This window comes from Crassostrea angulata, unplaced genomic scaffold (genome assembly GCF_025612915.1).
Source record: "Crassostrea angulata isolate pt1a10 unplaced genomic scaffold, ASM2561291v2 HiC_scaffold_71, whole genome shotgun sequence".
Classification (NCBI taxonomy): domain Eukaryota; kingdom Metazoa; phylum Mollusca; class Bivalvia; order Ostreida; family Ostreidae; genus Magallana; species Magallana angulata.
The window spans coordinates 14,116-33,905 of NW_026441626.1; the positions used below are offsets into that span (position 1 = coordinate 14,116).

Below are 19,790 nucleotides of genomic sequence, written 5' to 3' on the forward strand. Positions count from 1 at the left end.
CAGCATTCTAGTGCAAAATACGCTGTAAAATCGTTTTGCTTATATACGAATTGTAATCCGACAAAGAAAAAAAAAATTCCATTCCTTTATTCCTTCACTAATTAATTAAACAAACTAAAATTTGTAAAAAAGAATTTTTATTTTAAAAATCCATTTCATTCATTCATTCATTCATTTTTTGTATTCATCGCGAACCTATCTTTTTTGATCGTACTGTCGATATCTATTTATCTATCCCCCCCCCCCCCCACCCCCCTTTTTTTTTCTAACGCCACCAAATGATTTAGCTGCGCCTCAGAGTGTACACCATTACCTTAAATTAGAAAGAAATAATATGCGGTACCAAATATGTAATAAACTTTTCCAAGAATGTCATGCGACCAGCATGCGAAGTTAAAACACTTATTCACAGAACACACATTTCATCCCACATTGGTATTTGCATGATCTCTCGTTTAATTTTTCATCCTATATTAATTCTAATACTGAAAAATTTGATTGAAACCATCTACCAGCAACGTGTGAGGCAAACATCGTAAACTTATTATCTCGAGCTACCTCCAAAAAAAAATCAAAAAAAAAAAAAATCACATGTACATCAGATTGCATTTATAGATATATCCATAAGCCTATACAGATGTAGATTTCGAAATTAATGCACATACAATTTATACAATATTCACCCCTAGCTTTCAATATCATTGATCTCTGACATAAATGTATCATTCACAGTAGCACTTCATCGAGTATAAGTACATATGAATCGTAATAATTTAACATTTATGTGACAGAGTATGCATGTGTGTATATATATATATACGTTTCTTATCAATGGGTTTCAAACACTTCAGTTATATAAACACAGAAACCTAGAATTGTATATTTCCTTTTATACGACAAGTCGTTATCCAAGCACACAAAATCAGTTGAGTTAGAAATGTTAATTAATTAACGACCTGGTTATATATATACAGCACGCAAATTGTGCGAACATTCACGTGAATTTCTCCATAGTCTGTATCATCTATATGCGCCAAGTGTCTATTTATTTTTTTTTTTTATTTATTTATCTCTCTCTCTCTCTCTCTCTCTCTCTCTCTCTCTCTCTCTCTCTCTCTCTCTCTCTTTTTAAGTCTGGCGATTTCCTTTACAAAATTAAATCGGGGAAAACGTTGATTACATGCAGTCAGGGACGAGGATGGTATTAATTGACAGCGTAATAGAAATGAAATTAATCGAAATACAAATAGAATGTGCAAATCGGAATCAAAATATTGAACACAGACAGTTTTAAATTAATATGTGTGTGTTTCTTTTTTCTTGAAAGCAACTGCACGCACGCTAATATATACCGTTGTCTCGATAATCTAAGAAGCGTGTTATCTACGTGTGCTTTTTATATAAATGCTTATGTGCATGTACACTGCATATTATAGAGGCATCTTTTCGAAAAATATGGGTGGCCGTGAAAACGGCCGTTTGGTATAGACAAAAAAGTCGGCAGAGCTGACTTTTTACTTGGCGGCGGGCTTCTGGGTCTTCTTGGGGAGGAGCACGGCCTGGATGTTGGGCAGAACACCACCCTGGGCGATGGTCACGCCGGACAGAAGTTTGTTCAACTCCTCGTCGTTGCGGATGGCCAGCTGCAGGTGACGGGGGATGATTCTGGTCTTTTTGTTGTCACGGGCTGCGTTGCCTGCCAACTCCAACACTTCAGCGGCCAAGTACTCAAGAACGGCGGCCAGGTACACAGGGGCACCGGCTCCGACTCTCTCGGCGTAGTTGCCCTTCCTCAGCAGACGGTGGATACGACCCACGGGGAACTGAAGTCCGGCACGGGATGATCGGCTCTTTGCCTTTCCCTTCACTTTACCTCCTTTACCACGTCCAGACATTTTCAAGTTGTAGGTTGGGTGCTGACAAAATGATATCAACGAATAACACACGATGCGCTGCGCCACGCTATTTAAACACTTCCACGGATTGAAATGTTCCGCCAATCGCTATGCTTGTCTTATACGCACCTCGGGCAAACCGACCAATTTAATGTTTACAAGGACGTCCGCAATTTACCTGTTCGCTTCAATCCCCCTCGCGTGATATATAAGGCCGCGATTCGCTTAGCGCCACTCATAGTTTCAGTTTGCCAGCAATCTGTAAACATGCCACCCAAAGTCGGATCTAAAGGAGCTAAGAAAGCCGCCACCAAGGCCAAGGCCCAGAGAACTGGGGACAAGAAAAAGCGCAGGAGGAGGAGGGAATCCTACGCTATCTACATCTACAAAGTCCTGAAGCAGGTGCACCCTGACACTGGAGTTTCCAGCAAGGCCATGAGCATCATGAATTCTTTCGTCAATGACATCTTCGAGAGAATCGCCGCCGAGGCTTCCCGCCTGGCCCACTACAACAAACGCTCAACCATCACCAGCAGAGAAATCCAGACTGCAGTCCGTCTTCTCCTGCCCGGTGAATTGGCCAAGCACGCTGTCTCTGAAGGCACCAAGGCTGTCACCAAGTACACCAGCAGCAAGTAAACTGCAAGCAGTGGCAGTTTGATAAAACAAAACGGCCCTTTTCAGGGCCACACAAATTTTTCGAAAAGCTACCATCTTTATAATGCAATAGTAAACAACTGTTTCAGTTGTGTGTACTGGTTGTGTCATTGTAATGCTGTCAATTTCTTAAACAGTCCTTTAAGGAAAATAAACAAATACATGAAGAAAAAAAAAACCCTCAAATACACATACATCAAATACAAATTATGCATCAGAGGGGTACGTGCATGTACAATAAAAACAAAATCTTTCCCAATTACAGCACATGTGCCCGATTTCCACAGATTTCTCCTATTTTCGATGTAATAGTCTTAGAGTACAGAAGATTCCCATCGGTTGTGTTTATTTATAGTTGTGTTTATATATAGTTGTGTTTATCTATAATGGCACATAACTGATAGTTGTAGCTGAACAATTTAACATATGATCTGTCTGTTGAATACTATTATCTAATGTTATAATAAATCTGTAACAACATATTCTGGGCACACTACTATGCTGTATATTCTAATTTATTTCCCCACCTATTAATTGTTACAACGATAATTCACTTCCGCAGATTTTAAGACTTGAATATGGTCCACAATAGCCCATATATTATTTCATTGTAATTTATTGATATTCAAATATCAGAAAACAATCGATAAATGATGTGTTTATGTTTACATATTATGTGTCTATTTAAACATGTTATAATATAGATTTTTGGAATAAAAAAATAACCAAACATTTATATCTAACAGCTGGTGAAATATATTGCTTTGTTTAAACTGCACGGAATGATTTGGTCCTTATTCTAAATATCAAGATTGTTAAAAAAGAAATAATAAAAATACAAATGTGGTTGGGTTGAATGAAATAAGGTGCAATTGATATTTTTTCTGAGTTATAGTCCTAGTCAAATTTGAATATAGAAAGCATGTCAGGGAAAGGTGTGATTGACAATGATGTGTGTGTCTTGTTTTGTTTTGTTTTTTTTTGGGGGGGGGGGGGGGGGGTGGGGGGGGGTTAGGGAACGGGTGGTGGTTTGAACTTGCCTTAACATTAAGTACTTATCAATAACCCTTTCTGTATTCCACTAACTCCTATTCCTTATGTCAGATATACATATATCATAACCCAGTATGTACAACATTTCACAACATGTGTGATAGAGGCATCTTTTCTAAAAATTTGGTGGCCGTTAAAACGGCCGTTTGTTGTCCTGTGCGTGTAGCACAAAGGCGGTTGGTTGTCTAACCACCGAATCCGTAGAGGGTACGTCCCTGTCTCTTCAGAGCGTAGACAACGTCCATGGCTGTGACGGTCTTCCTCTTGGCGTGCTCTGTGTATGTGACTGCGTCACGGATGACGTTCTCAAGGAACACCTTCAGGACACCACGGGTCTCCTCGTAGATGAGTCCGGAGATACGTTTGACTCCACCTCTGCGTGCAAGACGACGGATGGCGGGCTTGGTGATACCCTGGATGTTATCTCTCAAGACTTTCCTGTGACGCTTGGCGCCCCCCTTTCCAAGTCCTTTTCCTCCTTTACCACGTCCAGACATGTTTTCTCTCAGTTAAAGTGTACTGAAATGATTATCTACTGCCGCGTGAACAGCTTATAAAGCCCTTTATTTACGACCCGTGAGAGAGCATTCTACCTTGAAAAGTTCGGCAGGGAAAAATTAGCAATAAGTAAACTCAACGCTGATTGGCTACAGTGTAAACGCGCCTCGGCGCTTGTTTGTTGACATATTGTCTGCAGGCACTTTTCTCTTATATTTAATAAAACTTTTTTGGGTTTCTTTTTTTTTAAAAAGAGGGATGGTGGTATTGAATAAATCATTTGTTCCAGATTTTCTACATCTTACCAAAACATAGGAACACAATAATTATTATCATTTTGCTTTTGTTTAATATCATTTTTAAAGTGTAAACACACATTCTGTATTAAATCTAGTAATAAATACATGCAAAGAAAAAAAAATCATTTTTCTTACCGGTGAGTACATATCAAAATGAAAACATAATGCAATATGATGATATTTACTTTAGCAATTTCAGTTATAGTGTATAATTTCAATGTGTATTTCTTCCCTTTTTGATGAATTATGCACCAGTGATTCAGTCAAGTGTTCATTTCATTGAGATAAAAAATACACTTTCCATTCTTTACAAGGAAACCGAATAAAAGAAAGCAAAATCCGACAAGAACATGAACACATGCTCATGACATACTTTACCACTGAAATATGAAAAAAGAACTACAGGGGACAAATATTACACAAATTTCAATTTCATGCAGAATCGCTCTTTTAGTAGTGAATTTTCCTACTTTTAAACAAATTCGTTGCACTATCTTTATATTTTCTTTAACATAACACACAGTTATATGTGCGAGCATCATAGCACGAATGTCTGAGACTGTAGTATAAGAATCAAATATGGTTGCAATAATTATAAAATATTATGTGCCATACACATTTCTGTTGGTAAATTTTAAGTAGTGATGCAAGTACAGCCCTACATTTTCCGGCAATATTTTTCTTGTAATGTTATGACTAAATGCACAACTTTCAGAGAGAAAAAACAATCACAATGCAATCATATGTATAGCTGTATGGTATAGTATAATATATTCTCTTCAGAAGGGCCTTTTATATTGTGTCAGATCAAATCATTCTACACATTGACCATTGTCATGTTTGTAGTTCACAGTGAAATATGATAAGAAGGGCAGAGTTTAGAAGTACATATTATGTGTGTAGGGTTTAATCTCATGTTTTCAAAATGTGCACTTTTTACTTATGCAATTTCGTTGAATTGTAGTCGTCATTGATTGTAATATAGGCATCTTTTCTAAATATTTAGGTGGCCGTGAAAACGGCCGTTTTGTATTTGTCAGAGACAAAGAAATTTAAGCTCTCTCGCCACGGATACGTCTGGCAAGCTGGATGTCTTTGGGCATGATGGTGACTCTCTTGGCGTGGATAGCGCACAAGTTGGTGTCCTCAAAGAGTCCAACAAGGTAAGCTTCGCTGGCTTCCTGGAGAGCCATGACGGCGGAGCTCTGGAAACGCAGATCAGTCTTGAAGTCCTGAGCAATCTCACGGACCAGACGCTGGAAGGGCAATTTCCTGATGAGCAACTCTGTGCTTTTCTGGTATCTCCTGATCTCACGGAGAGCGACGGTTCCGGGCCTGTATCTGTGGGGTTTCTTGACTCCACCAGTGGCTGGGGCGCTCTTACGGGCGGCCTTGGTAGCCAGTTGTTTACGTGGAGCCTTTCCTCCGGTAGATTTTCTTGCAGTCTGCTTTGTACGAGCCATCTTCGACGAGTGTCAAATGAATGAATGAGGCAGTTCGCTCTCTGCATAAATTTTATACCGAGTCGAATGAATAACAGGTCTGCCTTCAAAATCACCGCGCCCTCACTAACGACCATTGCCATTGGTTATCTAACTGAGAGAGCCGGCCTGTGATTAGTCGGTAATAACTCGTGCCCATTGGCCCGGTGCAAAATCATTTCAATCCGGCTTTTGCACAGAATTTGTGAACTTAGAAAATTAGGCGTATATCGGTGAAATTTGAATTTAAGAGATACAGAAAAGCAACCAGTATAAGACTAACAGCAAATTTCGATAGAAATACAACATATACATGTCTTTAAAACTATTCAGCGATTTTCATGTTCATAATCAGATTAAAATCAACAACTCATAGCAACTCAATGCATACATGTAGGCCCTATAATCCGTTAAATACATCCATCAAATTCATAACTGATATAATGTATATGTATACCCTAAAAGGTCGAGTCGCATTATATATTTTTTTCAGAAGCCAAAAATGTTTAGAGAAGAGAGAACAATACATAATCAAGATGCACTAAGTACGTTGTATATATATGTACACATATTAGAATATTAAAACAAAAACAAAATATATAAATAAATAAATAAACTTACCACGATATCACAGAAAATGCCATGGGATGTAATCCAGTGCACTCATCCTGTAAATGCAGAGAGAAATGAGAATAGTCTGCTGTTCCCACATTCATAGTGACTGACACAATCATGTATATTTCATCCTGTATATGCACATTTCACATGTTCCTGTCCTGTAGAATTCAACAAAATAATAATTATGACTATGCCCCTTATTTATTTTTTGTTTGCTTTTGAAAAAGATTGACAAGCACGAATTCAATCACATGTCAAATAAAAAAAAAAAGGTAATGTGCATGCAGCCTCATCCTACATCTATGATTAGATATGTACTTGTTGAATTAACAATTACATTTAAATGAGTTCTTCTGTTAAAACATTCCAATGGCATGTAAAAAAGATTAAAAAGTAAGTGTTATATGCTGATATATGAATTCAAAATATTGTGAATTAAACAGGCCTCATTCGACTGATTGTCTCATTTGTGATATTTTCATATCCCTTAATTATTTATTCTTATTATCATAAAAAAAATAAAAATAAAAAAATTCTCCTTGGAAGGGGGGTGTTAGGTGTTTGGTGGGTTATTTATGGGTTTTTTGGGTTTTTTTTTTTTGTAATGTTGGGGACAGAGGCAGGGTGGGCATGCTATTGTTTAAAAAAAAAGATATCATTTGCACATTAATATTATTTTTTTTACAAGTTTAATATAAAGGCTAAAAATGTCATATTCATTAATTACATGTTTCATGTGAATATATGTCAAGTGCAGAGACTAACATTTTCTAAATATAGGAAAACATGCACAGGTAGTAATAATGCATGTCAATTCATTTTGTTTGTGTCTGTTTTTTGTTCATTATATCATTCATAATCAATGGATGATATTTCCAATACAAATGAAGAAATAAAGTAATGAATGAATGAATACATGGAATGAATACCGACAGTCGTCACCTTTTTTTTATGCGATTTTAAAAACTATGTTTTATTAGATATGCACGCAAGCATGTAATGTTACATTTATGACACACACACACACACACACACACACACATGTACGTTTCTTTGTTATTTGTAATTGAGACATCTTTTCGAAAAATATGGGTAGCCCTGAAAAGGGCTTTTTTTTTTTTTTAAAGTGAGCAATCTGCAGTGATGCTGGAATTGCTTATTTCTTTGCTGCTGCCTTCTTGGGAGTCTTGGCTTTCTTTGCAGCTGACTTCTTAGGTGTCTTGACCTTCTTTGGCTTGGCTGCTGCCTTCTTTGGGGATTTAGTTGCTGCCTTCTTCTTTGGAGTCTTAACCTTTTTCGGTCCGGCTGCTTTCTTGGGGGACTTCTTCTTCTTCTCTGCAGTCTTTTTCTCTCCGGCTACCTTCTTTGGTTTTGCTGCTGCGGCCTTCTTGGGTTTTGCTGCCTTAGGCTTGGCAACTTTCTTGGCCTTTGGCTTCTTCTCAGTCTTGGGCTTGTCACCAAGCTTGAAGGAGCCACTGGCGCCTGTGCCCTTGGCTTGTTTCAGAGCACCTTTCTTCACTCCGTTCTTCAAAGCCATTTTCAAGTGGGCGTTGATGGAGTTGACGTCGTTGCCGACTTTGTAGTTGGCCATTATGTACTTTAGAATGGCTTGTCTGGAAGATCCGCCACGCTCTTTCAAAGATTCCAGGGCGGCCCTGATCATGTCAACGTACTTGGGGTGCGCTGCTGGCACCTTAGGCTTTGTAACCTTCTTCTTGGCTGGGGTTGTGGTTGCTGTATCTGCCATGGTTTCGGACGAAATGGAAACGGCGTTGTATTCACTGCGAACTAAGACGAGGAAATAATGGGGTCACAAGCACTCGCTGTTTTTGTTTACATCGAGCGCGGACGTCCTCGAAAACATCCCCTAAAATCGAAGCGCTTGTTCATACTGAGGTCGATGTGTGTTTTGATGTTGGTGTTTGCATCCTTGTTTCGACGTTTCATAGGCCGCAATTGTAACTATTCTACTAAAAACACGTAATGTGGATATATCTCTAAAGTATTCTCTGCGTTTCGCCCGTAAAAATATCACTAAAATAATTAAAATTAAACGAAAACATAGGCCAGACTATCATTTAGCAACTGCACAGACAGCTAAAAGTCGCGCAATCTCTCTAAAAATGATAATTTTTTAAAACTTATTCAGGGCTATAACCTGTTCACTTACTGAGACATGTATACTCAATGTCGTTTATTGTGGGGTGAAGTAATTCATGTTTCTTTTTTAACGAAACACGCGACAGCTCCGTGCATCCAGAAACACGCCACACAAAAATACGTGCCGGGAAAATGTTTACTCTAGGAATGGTTATAAATTTAAAAACCTGTCGGATAGAACAAATGAGACCAACACATAAATATCAAATTTGACAAAGGAAAAACTATATGTTAGTTTATCTATTACACGCAGCATTCTAGTGCAAAATACGCTGTAAAATCGTTTTGCTTATATACGAATTGTAATCCGACAAAGAAAAAAAAAATTCCATTCCTTTATTCCTTCACTAATTAATTAAACAAACTAAAATTTGTAAAAAAGAATTTTTATTTTAAAAATCCATTTCATTCATTCATTCATTCATTTTTTGTATTCATCGCGAACCTATCTTTTTTGATCGTACTGTCGATATCTATTTATCTATCCCCCCCCCCCCACCCCCCTTTTTTTTTCTAACGCCACCAAATGATTTAGCTGCGCCTCAGAGTGTACACCATTACCTTAAATTAGAAAGAAATAATATGCGGTACCAAATATGTAATAAACTTTTCCAAGAATGTCATGCGACCAGCATGCGAAGTTAAAACACTTATTCACAGAACACACATTTCATCCCACATTGGTATTTGCATGATCTCTCGTTTAATTTTTCATCCTATATTAATTCTAATACTGAAAAATTTGATTGAAACCATCTACCAGCAACGTGTGAGGCAAACATCGTAAACTTATTATCTCGAGCTACCTCCAAAAAAAAATCAAAAAAAAAAAAAATCACATGTACATCAGATTGCATTTATAGATATATCCATAAGCCTATACAGATGTAGATTTCGAAATTAATGCACATACAATTTATACAATATTCACCCCTAGCTTTCAATATCATTGATCTCTGACATAAATGTATCATTCACAGTAGCACTTCATCGAGTATAAGTACATATGAATCGTAATAATTTAACATTTATGTGACAGAGTATGCATGTGTGTATATATATATATACGTTTCTTATCAATGGGTTTCAAACACTTCAGTTATATAAACACAGAAACCTAGAATTGTATATTTCCTTTTATACGACAAGTCGTTATCCAAGCACACAAAATCAGTTGAGTTAGAAATGTTAATTAATTAACGACCTGGTTATATATATACAGCACGCAAATTGTGCGAACATTCACGTGAATTTCTCCATAGTCTGTATCATCTATATGCGCCAAGTGTCTATTTATTTATTTTTTTTATTTATTTATCTCTCTCTCTCTCTCTCTCTCTCTCTCTCTCTCTCTCTCTCTCTCTCTCTCTCTCTCTCTTTTTAAGTCTGGCGATTTCCTTTACAAAATTAAATCGGGGAAAACGTTGATTACATGCAGTCAGGGACGAGGATGGTATTAATTGACAGCGTAATAGAAATGAAATTAATCGAAATACAAATAGAATGTGCAAATCGGAATCAAAATATTGAACACAGACAGTTTTAAATTAATATGTGTGTGTTTCTTTTTTCTTGAAAGCAACTGCACGCACGCTAATATATACCGTTGTCTCGATAATCTAAGAAGCGTGTTATCTACGTGTGCTTTTTATATAAATGCTTATGTGCATGTACACTGCATATTATAGAGGCATCTTTTCGAAAAATATGGGTGGCCGTGAAAACGGCCGTTTGGTATAGACAAAAAAGTCGGCAGAGCTGACTTTTTACTTGGCGGCGGGCTTCTGGGTCTTCTTGGGGAGGAGCACGGCCTGGATGTTGGGCAGAACACCACCCTGGGCGATGGTCACGCCGGACAGAAGTTTGTTCAACTCCTCGTCGTTGCGGATGGCCAGCTGCAGGTGACGGGGGATGATTCTGGTCTTTTTGTTGTCACGGGCTGCGTTGCCTGCCAACTCCAACACTTCAGCGGCCAAGTACTCAAGAACGGCGGCCAGGTACACAGGGGCACCGGCTCCGACTCTCTCGGCGTAGTTGCCCTTCCTCAGCAGACGGTGGATACGACCCACGGGGAACTGAAGTCCGGCACGGGATGATCGGCTCTTTGCCTTTCCCTTCACTTTACCTCCTTTACCACGTCCAGACATTTTCAAGTTGTAGGTTGGGTGCTGACAAAATGATATCAACGAATAACACACGATGCGCTGCGCCACGCTATTTAAACACTTCCACGGATTGAAATGTTCCGCCAATCGCTATGCTTGTCTTATACGCACCTCGGGCAAACCGACCAATTTAATGTTTACAAGGACGTCCGCAATTTACCTGTTCGCTTCAATCCCCCTCGCGTGATATATAAGGCCGCGATTCGCTTAGCGCCACTCATAGTTTCAGTTTGCCAGCAATCTGTAAACATGCCACCCAAAGTCGGATCTAAAGGAGCTAAGAAAGCCGCCACCAAGGCCAAGGCCCAGAGAACTGGGGACAAGAAAAAGCGCAGGAGGAGGAGGGAATCCTACGCTATCTACATCTACAAAGTCCTGAAGCAGGTGCACCCTGACACTGGAGTTTCCAGCAAGGCCATGAGCATCATGAATTCTTTCGTCAATGACATCTTCGAGAGAATCGCCGCCGAGGCTTCCCGCCTGGCCCACTACAACAAACGCTCAACCATCACCAGCAGAGAAATCCAGACTGCAGTCCGTCTTCTCCTGCCCGGTGAATTGGCCAAGCACGCTGTCTCTGAAGGCACCAAGGCTGTCACCAAGTACACCAGCAGCAAGTAAACTGCAAGCAGTGGCAGTTTGATAAAACAAAACGGCCCTTTTCAGGGCCACACAAATTTTTCGAAAAGCTACCATCTTTATAATGCAATAGTAAACAACTGTTTCAGTTGTGTGTACTGGTTGTGTCATTGTAATGCTGTCAATTTCTTAAACAGTCCTTTAAGGAAAATAAACAAATACATGAAGAAAAAAAAAACCCTCAAATACACATACATCAAATACAAATTATGCATCAGAGGGGTACGTGCATGTACAATAAAAACAAAATCTTTCCCAATTACAGCACATGTGCCCGATTTCCACAGATTTCTCCTATTTTCGATGTAATAGTCTTAGAGTACAGAAGATTCCCATCGGTTGTGTTTATTTATAGTTGTGTTTATATATAGTTGTGTTTATCTATAATGGCACATAACTGATAGTTGTAGCTGAACAATTTAACATATGATCTGTCTGTTGAATACTATTATCTAATGTTATAATAAATCTGTAACAACATATTCTGGGCACACTACTATGCTGTATATTCTAATTTATTTCCCCACCTATTAATTGTTACAACGATAATTCACTTCCGCAGATTTTAAGACTTGAATATGGTCCACAATAGCCCATATATTATTTCATTGTAATTTATTGATATTCAAATATCAGAAAACAATCGATAAATGATGTGTTTATGTTTACATATTATGTGTCTATTTAAACATGTTATAATATAGATTTTTGGAATAAAAAAATAACCAAACATTTATATCTAACAGCTGGTGAAATATATTGCTTTGTTTAAACTGCACGGAATGATTTGGTCCTTATTCTAAATATAAGATTGTTAAAAAAGAAATAATAAAAATACAAATGTGGTTGGGTTGAATGAAATAAGGTGCAATTGATATTTTTTCTGAGTTATAGTCCTAGTCAAATTTGAATATAGAAAGCATGTCAGGGAAAGGTGTGATTGACAATGATGTGTGTGTCTTGTTTTGTTTTGTTTTTTTTTGGGGGGGGGGGGGGGGGGGTGGGTGGGGGGGGTTAGGGAACGGGTGGTGGTTTGAACTTGCCTTAACATTAAGTACTTATCAATAACCCTTTCTGTATTCCACTAACTCCTATTCCTTATGTCAGATATACATATATCATAACCCAGTATGTACAACATTTCACAACATGTGTGATAGAGGCATCTTTTCTAAAAATTTGGTGGCCGTTAAAACGGCCGTTTGTTGTCCTGTGCGTGTAGCACAAAGGCGGTTGGTTGTCTAACCACCGAATCCGTAGAGGGTACGTCCCTGTCTCTTCAGAGCGTAGACAACGTCCATGGCTGTGACGGTCTTCCTCTTGGCGTGCTCTGTGTATGTGACTGCGTCACGGATGACGTTCTCAAGGAACACCTTCAGGACACCACGGGTCTCCTCGTAGATGAGTCCGGAGATACGTTTGACTCCACCTCTGCGTGCAAGACGACGGATGGCGGGCTTGGTGATACCCTGGATGTTATCTCTCAAGACTTTCCTGTGACGCTTGGCGCCCCCCTTTCCAAGTCCTTTTCCTCCTTTACCACGTCCAGACATGTTTTCTCTCAGTTAAAGTGTACTGAAATGATTATCTACTGCCGCGTGAACAGCTTATAAAGCCCTTTATTTACGACCCGTGAGAGAGCATTCTACCTTGAAAAGTTCGGCAGGGAAAAATTAGCAATAAGTAAACTCAACGCTGATTGGCTACAGTGTAAACGCGCCTCGGCGCTTGTTTGTTGACATATTGTCTGCAGGCACTTTTCTCTTATATTTAATAAAACTTTTTTGGGTTTCTTTTTTTTTAAAAAGAGGGATGGTGGTATTGAATAAATCATTTGTTCCAGATTTTCTACATCTTACCAAAACATAGGAACACAATAATTATTATCATTTTGCTTTTGTTTAATATCATTTTTAAAGTGTAAACACACATTCTGTATTAAATCTAGTAATAAATACATGCAAAGAAAAAAAAATCATTTTTCTTACCGGTGAGTACATATCAAAATGAAAACATAATGCAATATGATGATATTTACTTTAGCAATTTCAGTTATAGTGTATAATTTCAATGTGTATTTCTTCCCTTTTTGATGAATTATGCACCAGTGATTCAGTCAAGTGTTCATTTCATTGAGATAAAAAATACACTTTCCATTCTTTACAAGGAAACCGAATAAAAGAAAGCAAAATCCGACAAGAACATGAACACATGCTCATGACATACTTTACCACTGAAATATGAAAAAAGAACTACAGGGGACAAATATTACACAAATTTCAATTTCATGCAGAATCGCTCTTTTAGTAGTGAATTTTCCTACTTTTAAACAAATTCGTTGCACTATCTTTATATTTTCTTTAACATAACACACAGTTATATGTGCGAGCATCATAGCACGAATGTCTGAGACTGTAGTATAAGAATCAAATATGGTTGCAATAATTATAAAATATTATGTGCCATACACATTTCTGTTGGTAAATTTTAAGTAGTGATGCAAGTACAGCCCTACATTTTCCGGCAATATTTTTCTTGTAATGTTATGACTAAATGCACAACTTTCAGAGAGAAAAAACAATCACAATGCAATCATATGTATAGCTGTATGGTATAGTATAATATATTCTCTTCAGAAGGGCCTTTTATATTGTGTCAGATCAAATCATTCTACACATTGACCATTGTCATGTTTGTAGTTCACAGTGAAATATGATAAGAAGGGCAGAGTTTAGAAGTACATATTATGTGTGTAGGGTTTAATCTCATGTTTTCAAAATGTGCACTTTTTACTTATGCAATTTCGTTGAATTGTAGTCGTCATTGATTGTAATATAGGCATCTTTTCTAAATATTTAGGTGGCCGTGAAAACGGCCGTTTTGTATTTGTCAGAGACAAAGAAATTTAAGCTCTCTCGCCACGGATACGTCTGGCAAGCTGGATGTCTTTGGGCATGATGGTGACTCTCTTGGCGTGGATAGCGCACAAGTTGGTGTCCTCAAAGAGTCCAACAAGGTAAGCTTCGCTGGCTTCCTGGAGAGCCATGACGGCGGAGCTCTGGAAACGCAGATCAGTCTTGAAGTCCTGAGCAATCTCACGGACCAGACGCTGGAAGGGCAATTTCCTGATGAGCAACTCTGTGCTTTTCTGGTATCTCCTGATCTCACGGAGAGCGACGGTTCCGGGCCTGTATCTGTGGGGTTTCTTGACTCCACCAGTGGCTGGGGCGCTCTTACGGGCGGCCTTGGTAGCCAGTTGTTTACGTGGAGCCTTTCCTCCGGTAGATTTTCTTGCAGTCTGCTTTGTACGAGCCATCTTCGACGAGTGTCAAATGAATGAATGAGGCAGTTCGCTCTCTGCATAAATTTTATACCGAGTCGAATGAATAACAGGTCTGCCTTCAAAATCACCGCGCCCTCACTAACGACCATTGCCATTGGTTATCTAACTGAGAGAGCCGGCCTGTGATTAGTCGGTAATAACTCGTGCCCATTGGCCCGGTGCAAAATCATTTCAATCCGGCTTTTGCACAGAATTTGTGAACTTAGAAAATTAGGCGTATATCGGTGAAATTTGAATTTAAGAGATACAGAAAAGCAACCAGTATAAGACTAACAGCAAATTTCGATAGAAATACAACATATACATGTCTTTAAAACTATTCAGCGATTTTCATGTTCATAATCAGATTAAAATCAACAACTCATAGCAACTCAATGCATACATGTAGGCCCTATAATCCGTTAAATACATCCATCAAATTCATAACTGATATAATGTATATGTATACCCTAAAAGGTCGAGTCGCATTATATATTTTTTTCAGAAGCCAAAAATGTTTAGAGAAGAGAGAACAATACATAATCAAGATGCACTAAGTACGTTGTATATATATGTACACATATTAGAATATTAAAACAAAAACAAAATATATAAATAAATAAATAAACTTACCACGATATCACAGAAAATGCCATGGGATGTAATCCAGTGCACTCATCCTGTAAATGCAGAGAGAAATGAGAATAGTCTGCTGTTCCCACATTCATAGTGACTGACACAATCATGTATATTTCATCCTGTATATGCACATTTCACATGTTCCTGTCCTGTAGAATTCAACAAAATAATAATTATGACTATGCCCCTTATTTATTTTTTGTTTGCTTTTGAAAAAGATTGACAAGCACGAATTCAATCACATGTCAAATAAAAAAAAAAAGGTAATGTGCATGCAGCCTCATCCTACATCTATGATTAGATATGTACTTGTTGAATTAACAATTACATTTAAATGAGTTCTTCTGTTAAAACATTCCAATGGCATGTAAAAAAGATTAAAAAGTAAGTGTTATATGCTGATATATGAATTCAAAATATTGTGAATTAAACAGGCCTCATTCGACTGATTGTCTCATTTGTGATATTTTCATATCCCTTAATTATTTATTCTTATTATCATAAAAAAAATAAAAATAAAAAAATTCTCCTTGGAAGGGGGGTGTTAGGTGTTTGGTGGGTTATTTATGGGTTTTTTGGGTTTTTTTTTTTTGTAATGTTGGGGACAGAGGCAGGGTGGGCATGCTATTGTTTAAAAAAAAAGATATCATTTGCACATTAATATTATTTTTTTTACAAGTTTAATATAAAGGCTAAAAATGTCATATTCATTACATGTTTCATGTGAATATATGTCAAGTGCAGAGACTAACATTTTCTAAATATAGGAAAACATGCACAGGTAGTAATAATGCATGTCAATTCATTTTGTTTGTGTCTGTTTTTTGTTCATTATATCATTCATAATCAATGGATGATATTTCCAATACAAATGAAGAAATAAAGTAATGAATGAATGAATACATGGAATGAATACCGACAGTCGTCACCTTTTTTTTATGCGATTTTAAAAACTATGTTTTATTAGATATGCACGCAAGCATGTAATGTTACATTTATGACACACACACACACACACACACACACACATGTACGTTTCTTTGTTATTTGTAATTGAGACATCTTTTCGAAAAATATGGGTAGCCCTGAAAAGGGCTTTTTTTTTTTTTTAAAGTGAGCAATCTGCAGTGATGCTGGAATTGCTTATTTCTTTGCTGCTGCCTTCTTGGGAGTCTTGGCTTTCTTTGCAGCTGACTTCTTAGGTGTCTTGACCTTCTTTGGCTTGGCTGCTGCCTTCTTTGGGGATTTAGTTGCTGCCTTCTTCTTTGGAGTCTTAACCTTTTTCGGTCCGGCTGCTTTCTTGGGGGACTTCTTCTTCTTCTCTGCAGTCTTTTTCTCTCCGGCTACCTTCTTTGGTTTTGCTGCTGCGGCCTTCTTGGGTTTTGCTGCCTTAGGCTTGGCAACTTTCTTGGCCTTTGGCTTCTTCTCAGTCTTGGGCTTGTCACCAAGCTTGAAGGAGCCACTGGCGCCTGTGCCCTTGGCTTGTTTCAGAGCACCTTTCTTCACTCCGTTCTTCAAAGCCATTTTCAAGTGGGCGTTGATGGAGTTGACGTCGTTGCCGACTTTGTAGTTGGCCATTATGTACTTTAGAATGGCTTGTCTGGAAGATCCGCCACGCTCTTTCAAAGATTCCAGGGCGGCCCTGATCATGTCAACGTACTTGGGGTGCGCTGCTGGCACCTTAGGCTTTGTAACCTTCTTCTTGGCTGGGGTTGTGGTTGCTGTATCTGCCATGGTTTCGGACGAAATGGAAACGGCGTTGTATTCACTGCGAACTAAGACGAGGAAATAATGGGGTCACAAGCACTCGCTGTTTTTGTTTACATCGAGCGCGGACGTCCTCGAAAACATCCCCTAAAATCGAAGCGCTTGTTCATACTGAGGTCGATGTGTGTTTTGATGTTGGTGTTTGCATCCTTGTTTCGACGTTTCATAGGCCGCAATTGTAACTATTCTACTAAAAACACGTAATGTGGATATATCTCTAAAGTATTCTCTGCGTTTCGCCCGTAAAAATATCACTAAAATAATTAAAATTAAACGAAAACATAGGCCAGACTATCATTTAGCAACTGCACAGACAGCTAAAAGTCGCGCAATCTCTCTAAAAATGATAATTTTTTAAAACTTATTCAGGGCTATAACCTGTTCACTTACTGAGACATGTATACTCAATGTCGTTTATTGTGGGGTGAAGTAATTCATGTTTCTTTTTTAACGAAACACGCGACAGCTCCGTGCATCCAGAAACACGCCACACAAAAATACGTGCCGGGAAAATGTTTACTCTAGGAATGGTTATAAATTTAAAAACCTGTCGGATAGAACAAATGAGACCAACACATAAATATCAAATTTGACAAAGGAAAAACTATATGTTAGTTTATCTATTACACGCAGCATTCTAGTGCAAAATACGCTGTAAAATCGTTTTGCTTATATACGAATTGTAATCCGACAAAGAAAAAAAAAATTCCATTCCTTTATTCCTTCACTAATTAATTAAACAAACTAAAATTTGTAAAAAAGAATTTTTATTTTAAAAATCCATTTCATTCATTCATTCATTCATTTTTTGTATTCATCGCGAACCTATCTTTTTTGATCGTACTGTCGATATCTATTTATCTATCCCCCCCCCCCCACCCCCCTTTTTTTTTCTAACGCCACCAAATGATTTAGCTGCGCCTCAGAGTGTACACCATTACCTTAAATTAGAAAGAAATAATATGCGGTACCAAATATGTAATAAACTTTTCCAAGAATGTCATGCGACCAGCATGCGAAGTTAAAACACTTATTCACAGAACACACATTTCATCCCACATTGGTATTTGCATGATCTCTCGTTTAATTTTTCATCCTATATTAATTCTAATACTGAAAAATTTGATTGAAACCATCTACCAGCAACGTGTGAGGCAAACATCGTAAACTTATTATCTCGAGCTACCTCCAAAAAAAAATCAAAAAAAAAAAAAATCACATGTACATCAGATTGCATTTATAGATATATCCATAAGCCTATACAGATGTAGATTTCGAAATTAATGCACATACAATTTATACAATATTCACCCCTAGCTTTCAATATCATTGATCTCTGACATAAATGTATCATTCACAGTAGCACTTCATCGAGTATAAGTACATATGAATCGTAATAATTTAACATTTATGTGACAGAGTATGCATGTGTGTATATATATATATACGTTTCTTATCAATGGGTTTCAAACACTTCAGTTATATAAACACAGAAACCTAGAATTGTATATTTCCTTTTATACGACAAGTCGTTATCCAAGCACACAAAATCAGTTGAGTTAGAAATGTTAATTAATTAACGACCTGGTTATATATATACAGCACGCAAATTGTGCGAACATTCACGTGAATTTCTCCATAGTCTGTATCATCTATATGCGCCAAGTGTCTATTTATTTATTTTTTTTATTTATTTATCTCTCTCTCTCTCTCTCTCTCTCTCTCTCTCTCTCTCTCTCTCTCTCTCTCTCTTTTTAAGTCTGGCGATTTCCTTTACAAAATTAAATCGGGGAAAACGTTGATTACATGCAGTCAGGGACGAGGATGGTATTAATTGACAGCGTAATAGAAATGAAATTAATCGAAATACAAATAGAATGTGCAAATCGGAATCAAAATATTGAACACAGACAGTTTTAAATTAATATGTGTGTGTTTCTTTTTTCTTGAAAGCAACTGCACGCACGCTAATATATACCGTTGTCTCGATAATCTAAGAAGCGTGTTATCTACGTGTGCTTTTTATATAAATGCTTATGTGCATGTACACTGCATATTATAGAGGCATCTTTTCGAAAAATATGGGTGGCCGTGAAAACGGCCGTTTGGTATAGACAAAAAAGTCGGCAGAGCTGACTTTTTACTTGGCGGCGGGCTTCTGGGTCTTCTTGGGGAGGAGCACGGCCTGGATGTTGGGCAGAACACCACCCTGGGCGATGGTCACGCCGGACAGAAGTTTGTTCAACTCCTCGTCGTTGCGGATGGCCAGCTGCAGGTGACGGGGGATGATTCTGGTCTTTTTGTTGTCACGGGCTGCGTTGCCTGCCAACTCCAACACTTCAGCGGCCAAGTACTCAAGAACGGCGGCCAGGTACACAGGGGCACCGGCTCCGACTCTCTCGGCGTAGTTGCCCTTCCTCAGCAGACGGTGGATACGACCCACGGGGAACTGAAGTCCGGCACGGGATGATCGGCTCTTTGCCTTTCCCTTCACTTTACCTCCTTTACCACGTCCAGACATTTTCAAGTTGTAGGTTGGGTGCTGACAAAATGATATCAACGAATAACACACGATGCGCTGCGCCACGCTATTTAAA

General features: G+C 38.2%; 9 protein-coding genes across 9 annotated transcripts; 2 read left to right on the forward strand and 7 right to left on the reverse strand.

The window, feature by feature from the left end:
• Positions 1 to 1,109: 1,109 nt before the first annotated feature.
• On the reverse strand, positions 1,110 to 1,949 carry LOC128168929 (histone H2A-like). Its single transcript, XM_052835095.1, has one exon. It carries the CDS (start codon positions 1,893 to 1,895, stop codon positions 1,515 to 1,517), a length of 381 nt encoding a protein of 126 aa, XP_052691055.1. The 5' UTR covers positions 1,896 to 1,949; the 3' UTR covers positions 1,110 to 1,514.
• A 24-nt stretch (positions 1,950 to 1,973) lies between these two features.
• On the forward strand, positions 1,974 to 3,488 carry LOC128168928 (histone H2B-like). The gene has a single exon (XM_052835093.1). It carries the CDS (start codon positions 1,989 to 1,991, stop codon positions 2,532 to 2,534), a length of 546 nt encoding a protein of 181 aa, XP_052691053.1. The 5' UTR covers positions 1,974 to 1,988; the 3' UTR covers positions 2,535 to 3,488.
• A 239-nt stretch (positions 3,489 to 3,727) lies between these two features.
• Positions 3,728 to 4,273, reverse strand: LOC128168930 (histone H4). Its single transcript, XM_052835096.1, has one exon. It carries the CDS (start codon positions 4,100 to 4,102, stop codon positions 3,791 to 3,793), a length of 312 nt encoding a protein of 103 aa, XP_052691056.1. The 5' UTR covers positions 4,103 to 4,273; the 3' UTR covers positions 3,728 to 3,790.
• Positions 4,274 to 5,076: 803 nt separating this feature from the next.
• Positions 5,077 to 8,853, reverse strand: LOC128168933 (histone H3-like). Its single transcript, XM_052835099.1, has 2 exons — positions 7,793 to 8,853; positions 5,077 to 5,793 (listed from the first exon to the last, which is right to left on the reverse strand). Exons 1-2 carry the CDS (start codon positions 8,246 to 8,248, stop codon positions 5,455 to 5,457), a joined length of 795 nt encoding a protein of 264 aa, XP_052691059.1. The 5' UTR covers positions 8,249 to 8,853; the 3' UTR covers positions 5,077 to 5,454.
• Positions 8,854 to 10,009: 1,156 nt separating this feature from the next.
• Positions 10,010 to 10,862, reverse strand: LOC128168948 (histone H2A-like). Its single transcript, XM_052835114.1, has one exon. It carries the CDS (start codon positions 10,806 to 10,808, stop codon positions 10,428 to 10,430), a length of 381 nt encoding a protein of 126 aa, XP_052691074.1. The 5' UTR covers positions 10,809 to 10,862; the 3' UTR covers positions 10,010 to 10,427.
• A 24-nt stretch (positions 10,863 to 10,886) lies between these two features.
• Positions 10,887 to 12,210, forward strand: LOC128168946 (histone H2B-like). The gene has a single exon (XM_052835113.1). The coding sequence runs from the start codon at positions 10,902 to 10,904 to the stop codon at positions 11,445 to 11,447; it is 546 nt and encodes a 181-aa protein (XP_052691073.1). The 5' UTR covers positions 10,887 to 10,901; the 3' UTR covers positions 11,448 to 12,210.
• Positions 12,211 to 12,643: 433 nt separating this feature from the next.
• On the reverse strand, positions 12,644 to 13,189 carry LOC128168936 (histone H4). Its single transcript, XM_052835103.1, has one exon. The coding sequence runs from the start codon at positions 13,016 to 13,018 to the stop codon at positions 12,707 to 12,709; it is 312 nt and encodes a 103-aa protein (XP_052691063.1). The 5' UTR covers positions 13,019 to 13,189; the 3' UTR covers positions 12,644 to 12,706.
• Positions 13,190 to 13,992: 803 nt separating this feature from the next.
• Positions 13,993 to 17,765, reverse strand: LOC128168938 (histone H3-like). The gene is made up of 2 exons (XM_052835105.1): positions 16,705 to 17,765; positions 13,993 to 14,709 (listed from the first exon to the last, which is right to left on the reverse strand). Exons 1-2 carry the CDS (start codon positions 17,158 to 17,160, stop codon positions 14,371 to 14,373), a joined length of 795 nt encoding a protein of 264 aa, XP_052691065.1. The 5' UTR covers positions 17,161 to 17,765; the 3' UTR covers positions 13,993 to 14,370.
• A 670-nt stretch (positions 17,766 to 18,435) lies between these two features.
• LOC128168935 (histone H2A-like) lies at positions 18,436 to 19,768 on the reverse strand. The gene has a single exon (XM_052835102.1). The coding sequence runs from the start codon at positions 19,712 to 19,714 to the stop codon at positions 19,334 to 19,336; it is 381 nt and encodes a 126-aa protein (XP_052691062.1). The 5' UTR covers positions 19,715 to 19,768; the 3' UTR covers positions 18,436 to 19,333.
• Positions 19,769 to 19,790: the final 22 nt, after the last annotated feature.